At 48.1% G+C, this 17,908-nt stretch overlaps 6 protein-coding genes across 6 annotated transcripts; 2 read left to right on the top strand and 4 right to left on the bottom strand.

Annotated features, from left to right (window-relative positions):
* Nucleotides 1-446: 446 nt before the first annotated feature.
* FMAN_10071 (uncharacterized protein) lies at nucleotides 447-4,382 on the bottom strand (the record flags this gene model as incomplete). The annotated part of the gene is made up of 1 exon (XM_041820705.1): nucleotides 447-4,382. The coding sequence occupies one exon, from the start codon at nucleotides 4,380-4,382 to the stop codon at nucleotides 447-449; it is 3,936 nt and encodes a 1,311-aa protein (XP_041686559.1).
* Nucleotides 4,383-6,029: 1,647 nt separating this feature from the next.
* On the bottom strand, nucleotides 6,030-6,386 carry FMAN_10070 (uncharacterized protein; the record flags this gene model as incomplete). Its single annotated transcript, XM_041820704.1, has 1 exon — nucleotides 6,030-6,386. The coding sequence occupies one exon, from the start codon at nucleotides 6,384-6,386 to the stop codon at nucleotides 6,030-6,032; it is 357 nt and encodes a 118-aa protein (XP_041686558.1).
* A 2,155-nt stretch (nucleotides 6,387-8,541) lies between these two features.
* Nucleotides 8,542-10,885, top strand: FMAN_10069 (uncharacterized protein; the record flags this gene model as incomplete). Its single annotated transcript, XM_041820703.1, has 6 exons — nucleotides 8,542-8,568; nucleotides 8,613-9,279; nucleotides 9,336-9,528; nucleotides 9,581-10,076; nucleotides 10,129-10,579; nucleotides 10,629-10,885. 6 exons carry the CDS (start codon nucleotides 8,542-8,544, stop codon nucleotides 10,883-10,885), a joined length of 2,091 nt encoding a protein of 696 aa, XP_041686557.1.
* Nucleotides 10,886-11,282: 397 nt separating this feature from the next.
* FMAN_10068 (putative alpha-N-arabinofuranosidase / alpha-L-arabinofuranosidase) lies at nucleotides 11,283-12,290 on the bottom strand (the record flags this gene model as incomplete). Its single annotated transcript, XM_041820702.1, has 1 exon — nucleotides 11,283-12,290. The coding sequence occupies one exon, from the start codon at nucleotides 12,288-12,290 to the stop codon at nucleotides 11,283-11,285; it is 1,008 nt and encodes a 335-aa protein (XP_041686556.1).
* Nucleotides 12,291-13,769: 1,479 nt separating this feature from the next.
* On the bottom strand, nucleotides 13,770-15,219 carry FMAN_10067 (uncharacterized protein; the record flags this gene model as incomplete). Its single annotated transcript, XM_041820701.1, has 2 exons — nucleotides 13,770-14,882; nucleotides 14,929-15,219. The coding sequence occupies 2 exons, from the start codon at nucleotides 15,217-15,219 to the stop codon at nucleotides 13,770-13,772; spliced, it is 1,404 nt and encodes a 467-aa protein (XP_041686555.1).
* Nucleotides 15,220-16,233: 1,014 nt separating this feature from the next.
* On the top strand, nucleotides 16,234-17,899 carry FMAN_10066 (putative alpha-glucoside transport protein; the record flags this gene model as incomplete). The annotated part of the gene is made up of 2 exons (XM_041820699.1): nucleotides 16,234-17,727; nucleotides 17,780-17,899. The coding sequence occupies 2 exons, from the start codon at nucleotides 16,234-16,236 to the stop codon at nucleotides 17,897-17,899; spliced, it is 1,614 nt and encodes a 537-aa protein (XP_041686554.1).
* Nucleotides 17,900-17,908: the final 9 nt, after the last annotated feature.

Here is a 17,908-nt window from a genome sequence, read left to right as displayed (position 1 = left end):
GTCAGCATATACCCTTGCTCGATTGTCGCTAAACAGCCAGTAAGAGGCTGCGGATGCTCTACGAGGCCTGACAGGGCTGAGTGCATTGGCGCAGCACAGCGATCCTGGGGGCTAAGCATCGCTTCCAAAATTAGACCTACGATATCGATAACGGGGGAAATGGTTGGGCAATAAGAGCGGAATATTTTTTTCTTTTTTTCTTTTTTTTTCTTTTTTTTTTTTTTTTTAAAAAAAAGGTCGATACCGAATACACGTGCTGGGTAAATAGTCAAGAACTGAAATCTATGTAGGTCTATAACCAACCCTGGTAAATCGTCACAAAAACCCCTCGCGAATCTCATGATACATGAAACCCTTATAGATCCTTTAATCTTAGGACCCCAAACTCAAGCCACAAAAGTGTAGACAAGTCAACCCAAGGTAAGCTAGCGGACTCCCTCGAAAAGTCACCACTCAAAGCCCATCCATTGCCACGGCACCCTCACCACGACATCAGGCATCTCCGCCGTCTTTCTCGCCTTCTCAACCGCACTCAAAAAGGCCCTTGGATTCTCCAACTCTTTACACATCACTCCACTACCCGTCTCAATCAGGCTCTGCCCATCTTTTATATACCACGCGATATGCATCATGTCAGATCTCTCGACAAGAAACTTGAGCTGCTCGTCTACTTTTGCTCTCGCCAACGTCGCTCCATAAGCGTCGTTATGTTGTAGGAGAATAGTCATTGATGAGGTGTACTGAAAGATATCATCTGGAAACGCTGAGATCTTGGTGGCGATCTGGGCGGTTATCTTGGGGGGTACGTTTGGATGCCGAGATAGATAACTGACTGTATCTCGCCGGATGTTCACGTCGTCATCGTTAAGAAATTCTGCGAGGGCATAAAGTGTTCTCGTGTCAGGAAGGAATCTCTTGGTCTCACGAGTAAGCATCTTGATCATGCCTTGCTTTCCGTTAGCGTGTCTTTGTGTTAGAGCCTCGCAACAGGCTGCCACAGCTTCATGAAGATTGCCGGGAATATCGGGATGATAGATCCAATATGTAAGAGCATTGAGTCGTATGAGATCATTCTCATCATGTAGAGCCTTATCAATAGCTTGCCACAGAGCCTCCGGACAACCAGCTGTTCTGTAAACGGTCTGGAAAACCAGGTCTCTTTTGGTTCCATCTTTGACATCCAGATGGTGGTCTATAGCCGAGTGAAGCTGTTCATTTAGATCCAGTCGATGACTCTCCAAGGTCTTCATCGCTTGTCGACGGATGGGCTCGTAATCGTCCACCAGACACTCGATAATTGCTCGTAACACAGTCTCGGAAAGCTTTGATTGACCATCGAACAACAATAGCGCTCCCCGCCGGATCTTTTGATATTCAGATCGAAGATACGGGATGACTTTGTTGAGTACCACTTCTGGGAACGGCGGCATAACATCTGAAAACCCTCCAGGAATGAATAGAGGCTTCTGGCTCCCTTTTGGAGTAGTAGTCTCATCGTTGAAACAGGATATCATAAGTTCCATCACTCTCTCGGGTAGGAACTTCTGGCATCGCAAGATCCTTTCCGCTATGAGTCGTAATTCTGAGTCAATGTCCAAAGACCCGACCCTCAAAAACTTGACAAGGGAGCACAGCGTATCTTCCATCGGGGATAGCTGGCTTCGCCCCTCGAGTGCTTTGACGGCAGCAAGCTGAACTGCATGGTTTGGGTTATCGAGATGATCAGAAACGGCTCTTAGATCTTCAATCTCAAGATTCGCCTGCCTGGCTAGTGCATCCAAGGAAGCCAGCTTGATAACTACATCATCTCGCAAAAGGTTCGTCAAGATCTTGTTGATAGCCTTTCTTGGAAGCTTTTGGTTTTGGTAACCAAGTGCCAAGGTTGTAATACCAACATCCTCTGGGTCTTCGTACTCTATGAGCCTCAGACCAGTCTGCACAAGATCCAAATCGTCACTTCGTTTCTCACCGTCTTGACCCTGTGTTGCCTTCAAAGTCAGGTACTTCTCCCAGTAAGACTCAGCTGTCAGGACGTCGAGAACCCTTTCTCTTGCGGCACGTGTCTCTTCTGACCTGCACAGAAACTTTGCCATCCGATCAAGAGTCGACTGGGGAAGGTTCTTCTGCCCGCTCAATCTAACCATGGTTCGCCATCTTAGACTAGCATCATCAGAGTCAAGAATGGTAGAGATAGATTCGATGTAGGTCGCTATAGTCGCTGGATAATCGCTCAGAGCAGACAGAATACCAGATGCGACCCAAGGGTTCCCACTCTCAAGACTCAGATTCAACGCAAGTTTTACACTTTCTGTCCAGTACTGTGGCGAACCAAAAGACTTTACTAACATAGAAACATCATTCTCAAGTAAAGCTCCGCCATATCTTTGTGTCTTCTCAAGGCCAGCTTTTCTGAGCCGACATGTCAAGACATTCTCGAATTCGACTGGGGTCTGAGACCCTGAGCGCATCCTCTTCTTGTAAGCCATCAATGCGACTCTGAAGGTGACCGGATCCTCATTTTGCAACATCATCAAAAGTGCCTTGCGGGGGAACTCGGGCTCGCCGGCTAATGTACCCTCCTGGAGCTTCCTACTTTGAGCTTGGAAAGTAACCCATTTCACTAAATGAGCCTCAAGGCGGCTTCTATGACTTTTAAGTCTTTCCGATGATATCAAAGGACGCAGTTCCGCGAAACAATGCATTGTCAGTCTCTGATGGGCCACGCCTATCAAATCGAGTGGTTTGTTGTCGATGGCCTGAAGAAAATGCAACGCCCGTTCATCAGAGCCGTTCCTCCCTGAGTGCAATAGCCCCGTAACAAACCGCCACATGATGTCGTAGCGAGATGAGTATTTGTTTTGAGAAAGGAAGTCCTTTGGTTTCATGCTTGTGTGAGACAGGTTGTGTGCACATACTTTCGCATTTTGGTCGAAGTTGATGCAGACCAGATCCGCCTTGTTGTTCTGCAGCCAAGTGCGCACAAAGTATCGAGCGGCGAAGTATTCCTGTAGAGTTAGGTGCAGAAAGTGATAGGTACGACTCGGCTTTCCGACTGATGAGTCTGATGTGCGTAGAAAGGAGAGGTTTGGTAGTGTATTTTCGACGAAGGTATAGTGCGTGCCGATACATCGGCAAATAATATCGACGTGTTTGTCCTGGAACTCGACAATGTTATTGCACAATCCAGTAAACGCAAGTTGTTCAATAAATCTTGCTTCATCTTCGATCACCTCTTCAACATCCATGTTAGAACCCTTGTCCTTCTCAGTTGAAGTTGGTCTCGTCATTGACTTTCCCAATCGTACAATATCCTTCTTCCATAGACCTTTTTCGATAGACTGGTAGAGATCCGTCATGGTTTCAGGACCCTGATTGTGAACTTGATCCCAGCCATAGCAAAGGGCATCGAGCTGAATAGGGATGCGGACGAGGTCTTCGATGAGCGGGCGAGACGAGAGAAATGTCTGGATTTCTTCATGTCTTTCGGGCTCCATGTGCTTGACGTATTCGTAAACCTGATCTGTCCCAAAGCCGATCATTTCGAGTTCCAGGTCAAACGGTTGAATGCTAGACCGAATTGGAACGGAGGGTCGAGATAGTGCCAACACATTAGGTTGGTTGAGGAGGCATATGACAAATCTTGCAAGGTCATCGCCGGGCTGTAACAAATGCCAGACCTCATCCACGCCGTCGAGCAAGAATAATGTCTTACCGCTGCCCGGGTTCGTACACGCATCTCGTAGCGCTTCCGCAAGATCGCTACAATTTGGATGCTGCGAGAAAAATTCATCACAAAAGAGCTCTTTGAGGTTGTGTCTCTCATTTCGCGACAGCAGGTTGCGTAGTCGAACCCAGAGAATGCGATCAAAGTGTTGCTTCCAGACCCGGTTCTGCACAAAGTCGTAAACAGCTTTCTTGCAGAACGTCGACTTTCCAACACCAGCTTGACCACGAATAAGGATTCGCGTCGAGTGTTTCGATGCTGCGCCGTGACACCGGGCAGCGTTGAATATGTCTTGGAATCTGACTCTGACGCCGCCGTCTGGGCCCTGGACATTCAAGCGTCGGAACAAAGACAGATTTGCGATTTTGTTGCTAGGTGTAAGATTTGAAAGTCGAGAGGACTGATTCCTGGCGTGAGGTATGACCATGAGATTGATGTAGCATTGTTCAAGGGGTAATCGCTCGCCGGACAGTCGCTCTATTTCGAGGTTCTGTTTGGCATAACAATGCTGAAGAAGCCAGTCGTCGGCGGCCTTGAGACAGGACATCTTGTCTTTTAATCGAGAAGCTGCGAGACTTTGAGTCTCTGGGGATTCTTCAGGTGATTCGGCATATTGGCCAAGCTTTTCTAAGGACAGTTTGACATTTGTTGAGCGCATATCGCTCAGCCTGGCTCATAATACAGTAGTCGTCTGGAGGGCCACGGGTTTAGATGCGCTGCTTAAAGGACCCTGGCTGGCATGCAAAATATGTGCAAAAGAAGAGACTGTACGTTTCTAATCAAAAAGACAACACTGTAGGATCTTGATGAACAGACAGACAGCACTCGTAGATCCGAGAATCTTGGTTGCAACAGGTAAATGCGCAAATGAGAAGATAAGGAATACAGCCTACAACACCCCTGCTAGCCTGGGCTTCCCTCCCCCAATCTGATCGGCCTTGATGCGCCACAGCGGCTAACACGGAATTATTTTCACCCCACAATGAAACTCCAAGATAAGGTAAGGCAGCTAGGACACGCCAGATGACCCCGATGCGTCTGCGCTAGAGATGCTCAGCCGCACTAGGCTGACTGCCCTGTAGCAACGGTCTACACTGAACTTCGTGGCCTTTGTAGTGAATATGTAGACAGGATCCGCTAGGCGTTCATAGATTATAAAATCCAAGATCTTATAAATCTATCACTCGTCTTCGTAGCCTAAATCTGAACCTTGCAGTCATCAGTAGGCTACAGGTGAGGTCACAAAGAATGATGGATAATAACGCAATACGACGAGCCGTCTTCTTTGTTACATGCCCAACAGCTAGAAGGGCAGTACCTTTTAATAACTATAACAAGGCTTATAAGCAGGCAGCAAGTGGTATTAATATCCTATCGAGTCGTTTTCCTAGCAGAAACTCTGCTTTAACCTATCGGCTCGCTGAATTTCTAAAACTTGTATTTACCACAGCTACGATTTATGAGAACCTTCTCCTTGTCATTTGTATGGGATCTCCACTACATCATCATCAAAGGAAACGTGTCTTCCACCAATAGCGTTGACCCTCTTTAGTCGCGCTTCCTCTTCACGTTCCCTCTTCTCTCGGCAAACACTGCATTCAGCTGGGATCTTTGTCTCGGTCAGTTGAAGACCAATGCTGCACTGTCCCAGTTTCTCGAGTTCGGCTTCATCACATTTGGCATATGAGATGACCTGATCCCACGTGTCTCCGCAGCCGCATTCTTTGAATTTAGTATTCTTTAAACACATCTTCGCTTTTCTTTTCCCTTTTAATAAGATAGTGGGTGATAAGTGGGAAGTTGGGAACGTTGCTCTGTAGTCGGCTTGGGCGTTTAGTATGATATACGATTGTTGAGGAGTTTGAGAAGATATCTTACATTGTAGCTGGAGGGTTTTTACTTATCCATTTATAAACGGAGCCAGCCAACACCTGTTGTCTAAGCATGATTGCGGGTGACGCAATTACCTGTAAATTCCTGTTACATATCAATAATAAGGGCAGAAAGACCAAGGCTTTATATTCAGAGTCCTTTGAGAACTGACTGGAAAACCGTCTCTGAATGACTTTTGATCACTATCGGTTTGTCCGCCACTTTCACACAAACAGGGAACAATCAGACCCTATCATGCAACCGCATGTTTGGGGAGCCGTCACAAGCTTTCCTTGTTCATGACTCACAGAGCGCGCAAGCTGAGCAGCTTCTCATCCTTTGACTGATATCACCGCCGCATCGCTCAAATCTCCACACCATAATGCCAAACGCAAATCTCCCCAAGTAGTCATGTTGTGTCGCATCCACACCCTCAAACAACATTCCAGGACTCCTCACTATTCACCGTCATATCATCCGTCACCACACTAGCGCCATCATCCTCTTTCTCCTCCTTCTCCTCATCCTTCTTCTCGCTCTCAACTTCTGGCTCAGCCTCAGGCCACGCCGCGAGCCACCGCCTCCTTCTATCCGCCTCGACTTCTCGCACGCGCTTGGTGTGGCATTCAATGCACTCGATCGGTTCGGTGACGCTGCGGTAGCTCATCCCGTTGCGGCAGAGGCCGAGCTTGTAGATGGAGACCTTGTCGCAGTTGATGTTGCGGATGATTTCGCTCTTGTACTGCCTGCAGGTGGTGCAGCGGCGGACTGTTCTGACTTGCTCGCACATTTTGCCGGTATCGGGGGCTGCTTGGCTTGGTGAGGATCTGCTTGGGGTTAGGTTCTGGGTGCGAGGCCAGAGATATCAGACTGAAGGGAAAGTACTTACTGATATAGCTCCCGAGAGTCTCTGAAGATGATGCCGGTTTTGTAGGTTTGTAAGCGTATGTTGCTTGTGGGTGATTTACTGCAGCTTGCTTTCGGCGAGTGCGAGAATCAGGGAGATTCTTGGTTGAGATGAAGCAGTAAAATAAACTGACAATAGAGAGGGCATCACATTCACAGCTGTAATTTGTTTAAATATGGCGCAATAGGTAGCGAACGGTGAAAGCTATCGGCATAATTGAACTATCGTTTGCCCTGACCATCACTGCCACGCATTGTTAGCGCATTAACTGACAGTGGTCACCATATGGAATCTCGAGTCACTTTGTATCAACTCAATCTATGGCTTAAATGGCAATGATGTTTATTTAAACTATCTGAGGCATGAGTATGTCATTCCAAGGATCGCCGTCTAAGCCGCCTCATCGTCTCCTTGCCTCTTCTTCCCTCTCTATACATTCCGCGCATTTCTCTCCACCATGTCGTTCCGTGGTTCTTGTGACGCCGCTGCAGGTCTTCTCAGGATCTGCTGCATCGCTGCATTGATCAAAGGTATACCAGTCGATGATGTAGTTGCCGCATTCATCGCAAAACATCGTATGGGTCGTTGCTACACACATTTCTTCGTTTAGTGCTATTTTACGTGGATATGGGTTGGAGTTTAAGTTCGACGAACGATCTTGGCGACTACTTATATTCCTCGCCACGTGGTATATCAGCTGGATATCCCTCAGAAACCTCCCTGAATCTGGTGTGACAGAGTCGATGATTGTCTGATTTTGTCGTTTCACTCGAGCTATGCAGCGTCTTGGCAGCAGAAAGTCACTGTCGCTGTTATTCGGAGCTGTGCCCTGTGGTCGGACATTTTCGATCACCTCACATAAATCCAGGATGGATCAGTGAATAGGATTTTAATTTTCAAGCGATCCGTTCAGCTACTGTTTTCAACAAGGTCTCCTCGGCCATGATAAGACAACCCCATCACCCCTGTGACCAGCTCAATTAATAACACAACCAAATAAAACATCCCACTTATCGCCCCGAACGATTTCTCCTGCGTCTGATCTCCTCGCATGTCCAGCATAAAGAGTGAATGAGATTCTCCACGTGATAGGCTCTTGGACATCGTCGACCAGGGACCAGGTAAATACAATCAGTAACTTTAGCTCGCCCAGGTTTCTGCTTACCGCAATCCATGCAAACCCATATTGGATGCTCATAAGTGCACATTTTGTTGGAGTGCCTGGAATCTTTGAAGCTCGGTGATTTGTTGGGGGATGGTTGAACTAGTGCTTGTTGCGAGAGGTAAAGCAGGGACTCGATACTTCGAAATCTGACTCGACTCCAATGTCAGGGGATGTATGAGTACTTATAGTTATTCCTAATGACTGAAGAGCCGACTGCCTGTACTGCATTTAAATACGTCCTGATCAACTTTCAGTACACGTTTTCGTGAGGAATCACATCAGATTCACTTAAGCTGACGTAAATGCTTGCGCATGACAGATGAAATTGGTATTTATGATATACCCAGCTCCTATCCGTCTGCACCTCGGTCCTAACTGTGCGTCACTTTCGTATTTGCCCATCACATGGCTGAATGGTTGATCTTTCATTGAGGTATTCTGTTGATAACTTCCATTCAGCATAAATGGTGACATGTGTTCATTCGGCTACTACTGATACATATTCATTGACTTCAGCAACGCCTCAGTCACTCTAGTGTCATCCTCGCTTGCTTTTAATACTGACTAGGCAAATTACGGTTTGCATAGTCCATATAGGCTTTGGGGTACTGGGTCTCCGTTGAATGAGGCTTGAAGCCGGCGTCATGTGGCTGAGTCGCCCTTCCGGGTAACCCGGATATCGCGGAAACCCCGGATCGAATTGAGCAGCGTTTATATGGCGACCTCAACCTCGACCTTTCCACCATTTCCGAGATTGTTAACATAATCACGTATTCCTTGCCAGAAGAAAAACTATTATCCGAGTGATATGGCGGCTAAATCGGGAGAAGAACCGGTCTTGAAGCGTAGGCGGGTAGCCCAGGCATGCCAGACATGTCGCCAGATGAAAGCCAAGGCACAGTACCCGGCTTGAGTTGATCTTAGACAGAACTAACTATTTGCAGTGCGACGGTCGGAAACCCAAGTGTGGTCGCTGTGTGGGATACGACTTCACTTGTCTCTATGCGAAGACCAGGTCCAGACGTCACGAAGTAAATCAAGATGATGGCTGGGATGCATCAAGCTCCAATGCCATTGATGAGCTTCGAGACGGCATCAATGCTTACGACGACCTGATTCGTAGACTCTTACGCAGAAAAACGGAGGACAGTCTTGACCCCAAAGAATTACATAATCAAGTGAAAGACAGAGTCAAGAGAGCCCTCGATCGAGTCGCCTTACTCACTGACCCTCGTGCAGCTGTCGTCGCTTCGCCTTCTGACCAGGATCCATCATCCCAATCGCCATCCTCGCAAAATCAGCATCGATACTTGGGAGAAGTCAGCGATGTCCACTTCTTCAATGTTGTCAAGGGATTTCTACAAACTAAAGATTCGTCTAATCCCGAGCAAGGGTTTGACAGCTACGAACAAGATGGAGAAGCCTCGACGACCAATAATGAAAGCAATACGCACACCCTGCTCCCTGCGCCAGTAGAAATGAGAGAACTTGTCGAGGTGTACTTTTCTACAATTCATATCGCCTATCCTTTCATTCCCCAGTCTCCATTTATGGCGAATCTAGCCAGGGAAGGGGGGATTCCGAACAACGCGACTGATCTCGCTATCTTATGTCAGTTCCCGACCATTTGTCTGTAATCCATGTACAAAGCTCACCACATATCTTAGACGTTATCTGTGCCATTGGATCATATTATACGTCGTTTCCTGGACGAGACGCAGTTTCGCAAACCCGTCACGAATGTTACTTTCAGCGTGCCATGGCCTTGACTGCAGCGACGACTGGTCATCACTCTATCCAGCAAGCCACACTATTACTGGTACAATGCTTCTATCTATTAGCTGTATCCAAGACCGACAGGTCAGTTTGTTTGCCGAGGGGCCCCGAACATCACGGTCTAATACCTAAACAGTTGCTGGACGACACTCGGACAAGCCGTCCGTATAGCTCAAAGCATAGGGCTACATGTTGAATCTCCAAGTTCCAAATCTAGAAGTGCGACTGAGCTAGAACGTAGACGAAGAATATGGTACTCTATCTATGTTCTTGATCGGTTGCTGTCTCTCCAGCTAGGTCGACCACCGGCGATTCATGACCAAGATTGCAACGTGACGCTACCGTCTCGGCGTGCCGATAATGAGATAGATTGGGCTTCTGATACGATGGAACCGCCCGAGGAAGGCCCATCGGCAGGCGATTACTTTATTGCGGTCATTAGCTTCTCCCAAATCGTGGGCTGTGTCCTGCGCGATATCTACGGCCCAGTCCATTCGAGGCCTACCCCAGAAATGATATTAAGCACACAGACACTGGACCGTAGGCTTGTGGAGTGGAAGCTGGGCCTTCCTCGGAAGCTACGCTTCGATTTGGGTCACTCGTTTGACCAAAACAATAACTTTAGACGTCAGGTAAGCTACGCTTTTTGTTCTCAGACGCTTTAATGCTAATAGAAAGTCTCAGAGAAACATGCTTGCAATCAAATTCCATCATTTACGAGCCCTTCTCCACCGTCCATATTTATGTTATCCTCTTTTACGACAGCGGGATGACTCGTCGATGTGTTTGTCACAATTAGACTGGCCACTGATTGCTGTCTTCGAGAGGATTTGTATTGATGAAGCACAGGGAACTGCTCGCCTGCTCCACCATGTTTCTGATGAACAGGAATTAGTGCATGAGTTCCCCTGGTGGCAGATGATATCCTGTCTGATCTGTGCCGGATCCATCTTGCTTGTGTCGAGCATCTTTGCGCAGCAGCTTGATGATCACAGTGGATTCGATAGTGAGGGTTTACGCGATGATGCGGAGACGTGCCTGAAGATATTTGAGGCGCTGAGCAGTAATTCAAAGAGTGCAAGGATAGCGAGGAATATGATTCAAGGACTGAAGCAGTCTGGTTCAGAATGGCGAAGTAAGTACATCTCTCCCCAATTATATCATATGTCTTACCTGTGATTCAGAGCAGGCTGGCCAAGGGACTGACGTAGTCCCATTCTCACAAACTTTGAGTCCGCCTGATGCTTCGATGGAGCTTCAACATACCTCTGCTGCTGGAGTTCCGGTCTCGCAAGAAATGCTGAGTCTGCAAGATCAGAACGTTGAATTATTATCAGATGCCATACCAACTCCTCAGAACTGGCCAGCTGAGATTACAGATTCCATGGCTTGGTCGTCGCAGTTCTTGGACACCTTCCAAGGAGACGGAAGTTGGATTTGAAGCGAGAGAGCATGACTAGGAGTTCCCGCAAATTTATTCACGGGATCGTCTCCAAAACTGGTTAAATAGCATCTTGCTGAAGGTTTACAGGGTACGGGTATGAGCTAGTGCTATCTTCAAAGACGCTGTATTGAGTTGACTTCGAGTAGGCAACGGCTGTGTCCAGAAGCACAAGATAGTATAAATATTTGGTGTTTTTCATGGTGAGCATGTCGTAGGGAGAGTAACAGTCTTGTTTACATATAAACATTTCTCTTAATAGTTCCGAACTCAAGTAACACTTCTTAGATAATAGTTACAGATCCCGTTCTCTACTGCGGTAAGCATCTGCCGTCTATCATTCCCCCCTCGTAGACCGTAATAGTTACGCAACGTCAGATGTCATATCTGACCTTTCTCATGTACAGACATGCTTTATCTCGGATGGATCCTCAAAAACGATCTTGCCTTGGCTATCATACCAAATCTTCTTCGCTTTGGACTGTCGGAGCCAATCCACGCCGTTGTTCGCCTCGCTGTCGTGGTAAAAGAGCCACCATTGGCCTTTATACTCGACGATGCTACCATGGGTTGTCCAGCCCGAGACCGGCTCAAGTAGTCTACCCTGATAGGTGTACGGGCCATAAGGATTGTCGGCAGTAGCGTAGACATAGTAACGAGTGGTTCCAGTAGAATAGCTGAGGTAATATATATTACCTCGTCTATGTATCCACGGTCCTTCGAAATAGCGACGGTCTTTATCGCTCGAGAGGATAGGTTGACCGGTCTCAGGTGCCAGGATAACCATGTCTCGTGGAGCCTCAGCCAACGTATGCATATCGTCACTTAATAGAGCGATCTGAGGGCTCAGAGCATACTCGTCATCATCTGGCTCCTTTTGCCCAGACCAAGAACCGTCAAACTGGGTCTTATTCTGCCAGCACTGAAGCTGTCCGCCGTGAAGTCCGCCCCATGCTAGGTATGTCTTTTGATCGAAATCAGTGAAGCTCGCTGGGTCAATGCTGAAGGTGCCAGGAATGTAACTCTCATCAGCTTTGAATGGACCACCAGGGTCTTCAGAAACAGCCACGCCGATTCGGAAGATGTTTTCTTTATCCCTAGCAGGAAAGTAGAGATAGTAGTTCCCATCCTTGTAGGCAGCATCAGGCGCCCACAACTGTCGAGAGACCCAAGGAACATCTTCTATAGAAAGGGCCAGGCCATGATCGGTAACTGGCTCAGAACCGTAGATATCTTCCATGGAATAAACATAATAGTCTTTCATGGCAAAATGATCGCCCTCCAAGTCCAGAGGAATCCCCGCATCATAGTCGTGAGATACATAGAGGAAAAGCTTGCCTTGGAAGACGTGAGCAGATGGGTCGGCAGTCAGCCTTTTAGTAATAAGGGCTGGAATTTTGGCCATGGTTGACCGTGTCAGGGAGGTTGTAAGAAATGATCCGGCAAACTTGGATCATGAATTTTTATCAAGTGCTCAGTCAGCGACTTAAGAAATAGTTAAATAAGTAGGTAGTGACAAGGGCTACACTCGAAGATTCTAAATATTATATAGCTTTATAGCAGCGGGGGCACTTCTAAGACTTTATTAGCCCGACCATGTTGATGCGCCTCTTCCTTCTTGAACAATAATGGAAATTAGCAGCCCCGGTGGGAGAGGCGGGGATATGCCATGATGTACTTGAAACTAAGTCAGGCAAAAGCAAGAAAAGACTTGCAACTTGGATGTTCAGGCCTTTGCAAGAATCAGCTAGCCCGACGCTAGGCTTTGGCCAATGTTCTTGTTCTGGAAAATCCTAGCGATAATTAGCCGGGTAAATACAAGACTCTGCGGGTAAGAACAAAGTTTAATTTCTTTAACCGGTGATCGATGGACAAGGGGTAGTCTGCATGGTGCAGATCAGTGGCTTGCAACACTAAACTACAAGTGATTGAGATTAGCCTGGATACGTGGTGTTGATTACCAGTAACCGCCTTGGGATATAAGCTAAGCCGCGGCAGAAAAGGGTTCCATGTGACTACAGCTCAGGCTCCAGGAGGGCCAGTACCGCTTCGACGATTGGACTTCGCGGCGAGGCCCAATGGCGGAACCGAGAAAGTGGGCGTATCCTCGGCTGACCATTGTATAGCTCATTCATTCGCCGTTTCTTAATAGTGAGGGTGTCTCTGACTTTCTATAGACCTTGATGTTGGCCGTTGTGAAGGGAGTCAGGGAGATTGCGAACGCCTGGTCCAACTTCCAGCTTACACGGCCGACAACTCGGGGCGCATCGTAGCCTTTATAGGTCATGAAGTCTTTCAAGCAGGCACAACAGGCTCACAGAAAGTTACGGAAGTTCCTTTGTAAGGACTGCGATAGAACTAGTAACGGAATTACAGTCAAGATTCCTAAAAAACATGTTCCAGTATGTGCTAACCAGCACTTGAGCCTAAGAGCAAATGGACAGTGAGAGAATTGCAGTACTGAGACTGATATAAGAAGAATGGCTTCTACATCTCACTTTACCGACCTATCTACATAGTTTTTGAGCGTGCTTTGGCCTCCTGCTGTGTGTTGGTAAGAGTTGTGCAAAGCCCGCATTTGTAGTTGAGGCTGGTGGCTGAGATCTGATACACCACAGAGAATTTAACTAAGGAGAGACGCCATTTTCCCGACTAACAACAGGAGGACACAGGTTTCTAACTACATGAGAATACGGTACTATCGAGATATATCTATCTTAGCAAGCCTCACAACGCTGCATTAAAATGTAATTTACTTGAAACAAGATTCCATGTGATGAGATAACTTTACTTATTGACTAAATGCTGTTCGAACTTGACATAGAAGCCTCCCAAGTAAAAAGACTATACGATCAGCAAAGACAACAAACCCTCAATGTCCCCTTCAATAGGAGAATTCCCACGCATATGCGGTTCCAGTATCAGTCTGGTAGAGAATGATGTCCAGTTTATCGTTGGAGTAAGAAGTAGAGGGGTACTTGCCACAGGACGATGGAGCTTCGACTTTACCCCACCACCCAGCGCTCGGGAAGGCAAGGCATGTGATATTGAGGGTACCATGAGATGGCAGACCAAGGGCACTAAGTGTCTTAACCTCAATAGTCCACGTGCCCTTCTTCTGACGGCTGCCAGCCAGAAGCCTCACCACACGAGCCTTGGTGTCAACTGTGGCGTACACATCCACGATCATGTCTGGGGACGGCATGGTTCCGACGCGGTGTCCTGTCATCGACTGTGCATAGTACTTGTAGACCTGGTACTCGCCATTGGGGAAGTAGCCTGTAGCATCCGCAGCAGCATTTGGCGCGTTGGGCTTTGAGACAAGGTTGGCCAGATAATCGTATAGCCCGGGGTAACCCTGCCAGTTCCCGCGGAGGCCAGGTGCATCGACGCGTTCAAGCTGGGAAATCCACCATGCTCCACCACTAGAGACTTGCTCAGACGCAGTGGCATATTCATTGATGTTGATGTTGTTGTAAGGAAGGCCGTAATGATCCAAAAGCGAATGAAAATCTGCCGTCGACTCCAACATGTTCTGCGAGCCGCCGCTTTCCATGTGCCAGGTCCAAGTATCGGGTATGCAATTATTGGTCTTGATGTATTGCGCGAACGTAGTCCACCAGCCATTAGATAACTTGGGTTCAGCCGATGTCGAAGGCCCTTGAATTGTGACATCAGTGCCGAAGGCTTTCCGGAATGCATTGTAGGATCTACGCCACATTTCGAGAGCCTGCGACTGAGAACGTGTCCAGTACCAAGAGCCATCAACCTCGTTAAAGATTTCGATGATGAAGTCGTCCAGACTGACCCCGTAGCTCTTCATGTCGGCGATGACAGCTTGGGTGAAGGTGTCCCAATCTGTCCAGTTTCCATTGTCACCAGGGTATGGCCCGTTGTTCAAATCCCATTCTCCGTAGAGGGTTTCATATAGGCAAATAAACTTGGCGCCAAACTTCTTTGCCGCCTGGTAATTGCTCATCACCTCTTTCATACGGTTCTAGCTTTGTCAGTTGGTCCGGTTCAAGTGATGATCAAAGACATACCTCGTATTGAGTACGACCAGCGAGCCATCCACCGGCTGGAGAAGGCAGTGAAGGCCCCCCACCACGAGCAAAGTTGAAACCCCAGTCAGTGTACATATGATCTGGAATCTGCGATGCATTATCAGGAATGCCAAAGATAATGCCAGATGCGAGGTGGTTGGTGGAGCCTGTATTGTTTGATAAGGAGACAACCGCTGTACCTGACGACTGTCGAGGAACAAGGCCTGGGATTGCTGCCACTGACGTGACACCCAAGAAGGCGGGAAGAAGGGCCAAAAGAGAAGACTTCATTTTCAATCTCGAGATCTATCGTGGGGAACTGAGATGGAGAATTCTTGTATTTCGCGGCATAATCTCATTATTTATATTACTTCAGAGTCAATACGCTACCTTTCCATTTGGAGTATTGCACATCGCACATCGAGGTTGAGGGAGGCATTAACACGCAAGTGAATCCCATATGATGTCCAAACCTGGAACCATCATTCACCCTCGTGATGGTTGTGGCAAGTCATAAGACTAGAGTCTGCTCAGCAATTTAGCCGGAAGCCCACCGGGCAGAAGTTTGGTTAGAAATAATTGAGCTGCATGACATACTATACATATTATATTACCTGATGAAAAGTAATAATCGCTTCCAGCCCTGTTGGTAGATAGGGGAGTGTCGGGGGAAATCCCTAGTGATGTATTCACTAGTTCCAATCATATGCATCTCCTGCTAGCGCCACTGCCGGCATCCGAGACGGATGATTCTTCGCCAATCCTGAGATACCACACTAAGTCATAAAGTTTGATAGTTCCTGTAGATCCGCTCCAAAAGAGCGCCCAAGCACAACGGCACTTGTAAACGGGAAGTTAGATCGCGCTAGCGACCTAGGCTGGAAATGTACAATGTCAAGGCCCTGCTCGGAGCTCTCCGTTGAGACTGAAGCAATATCGATATTGGGTTCTATTCTCATCAAAGCTGTTGGCAAAGATAATCAGGCTAAAATCAACTTGCCGGCTTTATAGCTACCTAGCTGAAAGCCTCGCAAACAACGCCCACCGGGATGAAGTGGCAGTGACTGTCCGGTGGGCGTGAAACATACCCCGAGATCTGAACATTGAGATATCTGGAGATATCTGGGGTAAGGTTTGGCGGGGAAGAGGCAGATCGACGACAAAAGGTCTAGGCTTATTAGTGAAGGTACCAAGGCAATAAAAGGCACCTTTATTCCAGAAACATCAATCTCTCATCTCCAGACTTGACTCCATAGGCTCTTCAAACAATTCTTCATCTTTCTTCTGAATCGACTTTCTTGCAGTATGGAACCTGACAAGGAGGCTGCCGCCAACCATGTGGAGGCTTTGAACGAGCCGCCAGTGGTGACTCAGGAGAAGTCCACTACGTCCCAGCAAAGGCTGGCCTTCATCGCGGAGAAGGAAATGACCCTCCTCGCTGGTCTCAAGAAATACCCCTGGTCCGTCTTCTGGTCTGTCATAGTCTCCATGATAATCGTCATGGAGGGTTACGACATTGTCCTGCTGGGCGGACTCCTCCCCCAGCCTGCCTTCAGGAAACACTACGGGACCTACAGCGATGCCCATGGCTGGCAGATTTCCGGGCCCTGGCAGGCCGGCCTGAACAACGCTACCACCTGCGGTACCATCTTTGGCGCCCTGGCAAACGGATACCTTACTCAACGCTTTGGCTATCGTCGTACTGTGCTTGGGGCGCTCCTCTTCATCAACGCCACCATCGCGATGCAAGTCTTTGCGACCTCGCTAGGCATGCTCGCTGCTGCCAACTTCCTCTGCGGTTTGCCTTGGGGACTATTCTCGGTCATGGCTCCAGCTTACGCGTCTGAAGTCACACCAAACGTTCTTCGCGGTTATCTCGCCAACTTTGTGTGTTTCTGCTGGGCGGCCGGAATGTTGATCTCCTCGGGCGTCCAAACTGCGTTTTCCAAGCGCCAGGACCAGTGGGCATATCGCATTCCGTATGCAATCCAATGGGCATGGCCAGTACCGCTGATGTGCCTCCTTTGGTTTGCGCCAGAGTCACCCTGGATCCTGGTCCGCAGGAAGAACTACGCTGAGGCTGGGCGGATGATTGAGCGACTCTCGTCGAAGAATGAGATGGTCGATAAGGACGCCGTCGTTTCCATGATGAAACACACCATTGAGACAGAGCAGGAACTTGAGGCCGGCACTTCCTACTGGGATTGCTTCAAAGGTGCTAATCTGAGGCGGACCGAGATTTCCTGCGTTGCCTTCATGTGCCAGCAATTTGATGGCACAGCTATTACAGGCAACGCAGTTTACTTCTTCACGCAGGCTGGTGTCGGGACCGAGACTGCGTATAACCTCTCTGTGGTGTCCCTCGCCCTGTCTTGTGTTGGAGTGGTTGTGTCCTGGTATCTGATTTATCGGTTTGGCCGTCGAACTCTATATCTCTTCGAGCTATGGACCTCACTCATTGGCCTTCTCGCAGTAGCTACCGCTGCGACGATATCTGATTCGCAGAAGAGTAGCTATGCGCAAGCCGGTATCGTCATATGTTCCGTTCTCATTCGGTTCGCTACTACAGGCCCTGTATGTTATGCGATCCTCGCCGAAATATCCTCAGTCAGCCTCAGGAGCAAGACTATATCGATTGCGCGGGTCGCCTATTATATTTCACAAATTGTTTGCAACACCTTGCAAACATATCTCATCAACCCGACTGAACTGAATCTCAAGGGAAAGTCAGGCTGGGTTTGGAGCGGTAGCTGCATTCTCCTCATCGTGTGGGCGTATTTCCGTCTTCCAGAGACAAAGGTCAGTACTCTACAGGGGCTTTATAACAAGACTTAAACTGACTTTACTGTAGGATCGTCTCTTTGAAGAGATCGATTTGTTGTTCGCAAACAGAGTCCCTGCTCGGAAATTCAGAGTGACAGATGTCGACCTCTTCGATTCCACCGGCACCAAGGAAGATGAAAAGGCATGAGCTGCAGGT

Source organism: Fusarium mangiferae (assembly GCF_900044065.1).
Source record: "Fusarium mangiferae strain MRC7560 genome assembly, contig: FMAN_scaffold011, whole genome shotgun sequence".
NCBI classification, from domain to species: domain Eukaryota; kingdom Fungi; phylum Ascomycota; class Sordariomycetes; order Hypocreales; family Nectriaceae; genus Fusarium; species Fusarium mangiferae.
Note: the sequence above shows the minus strand (reverse complement) of the source record. Positions and strands in the feature narration are given on the sequence as shown.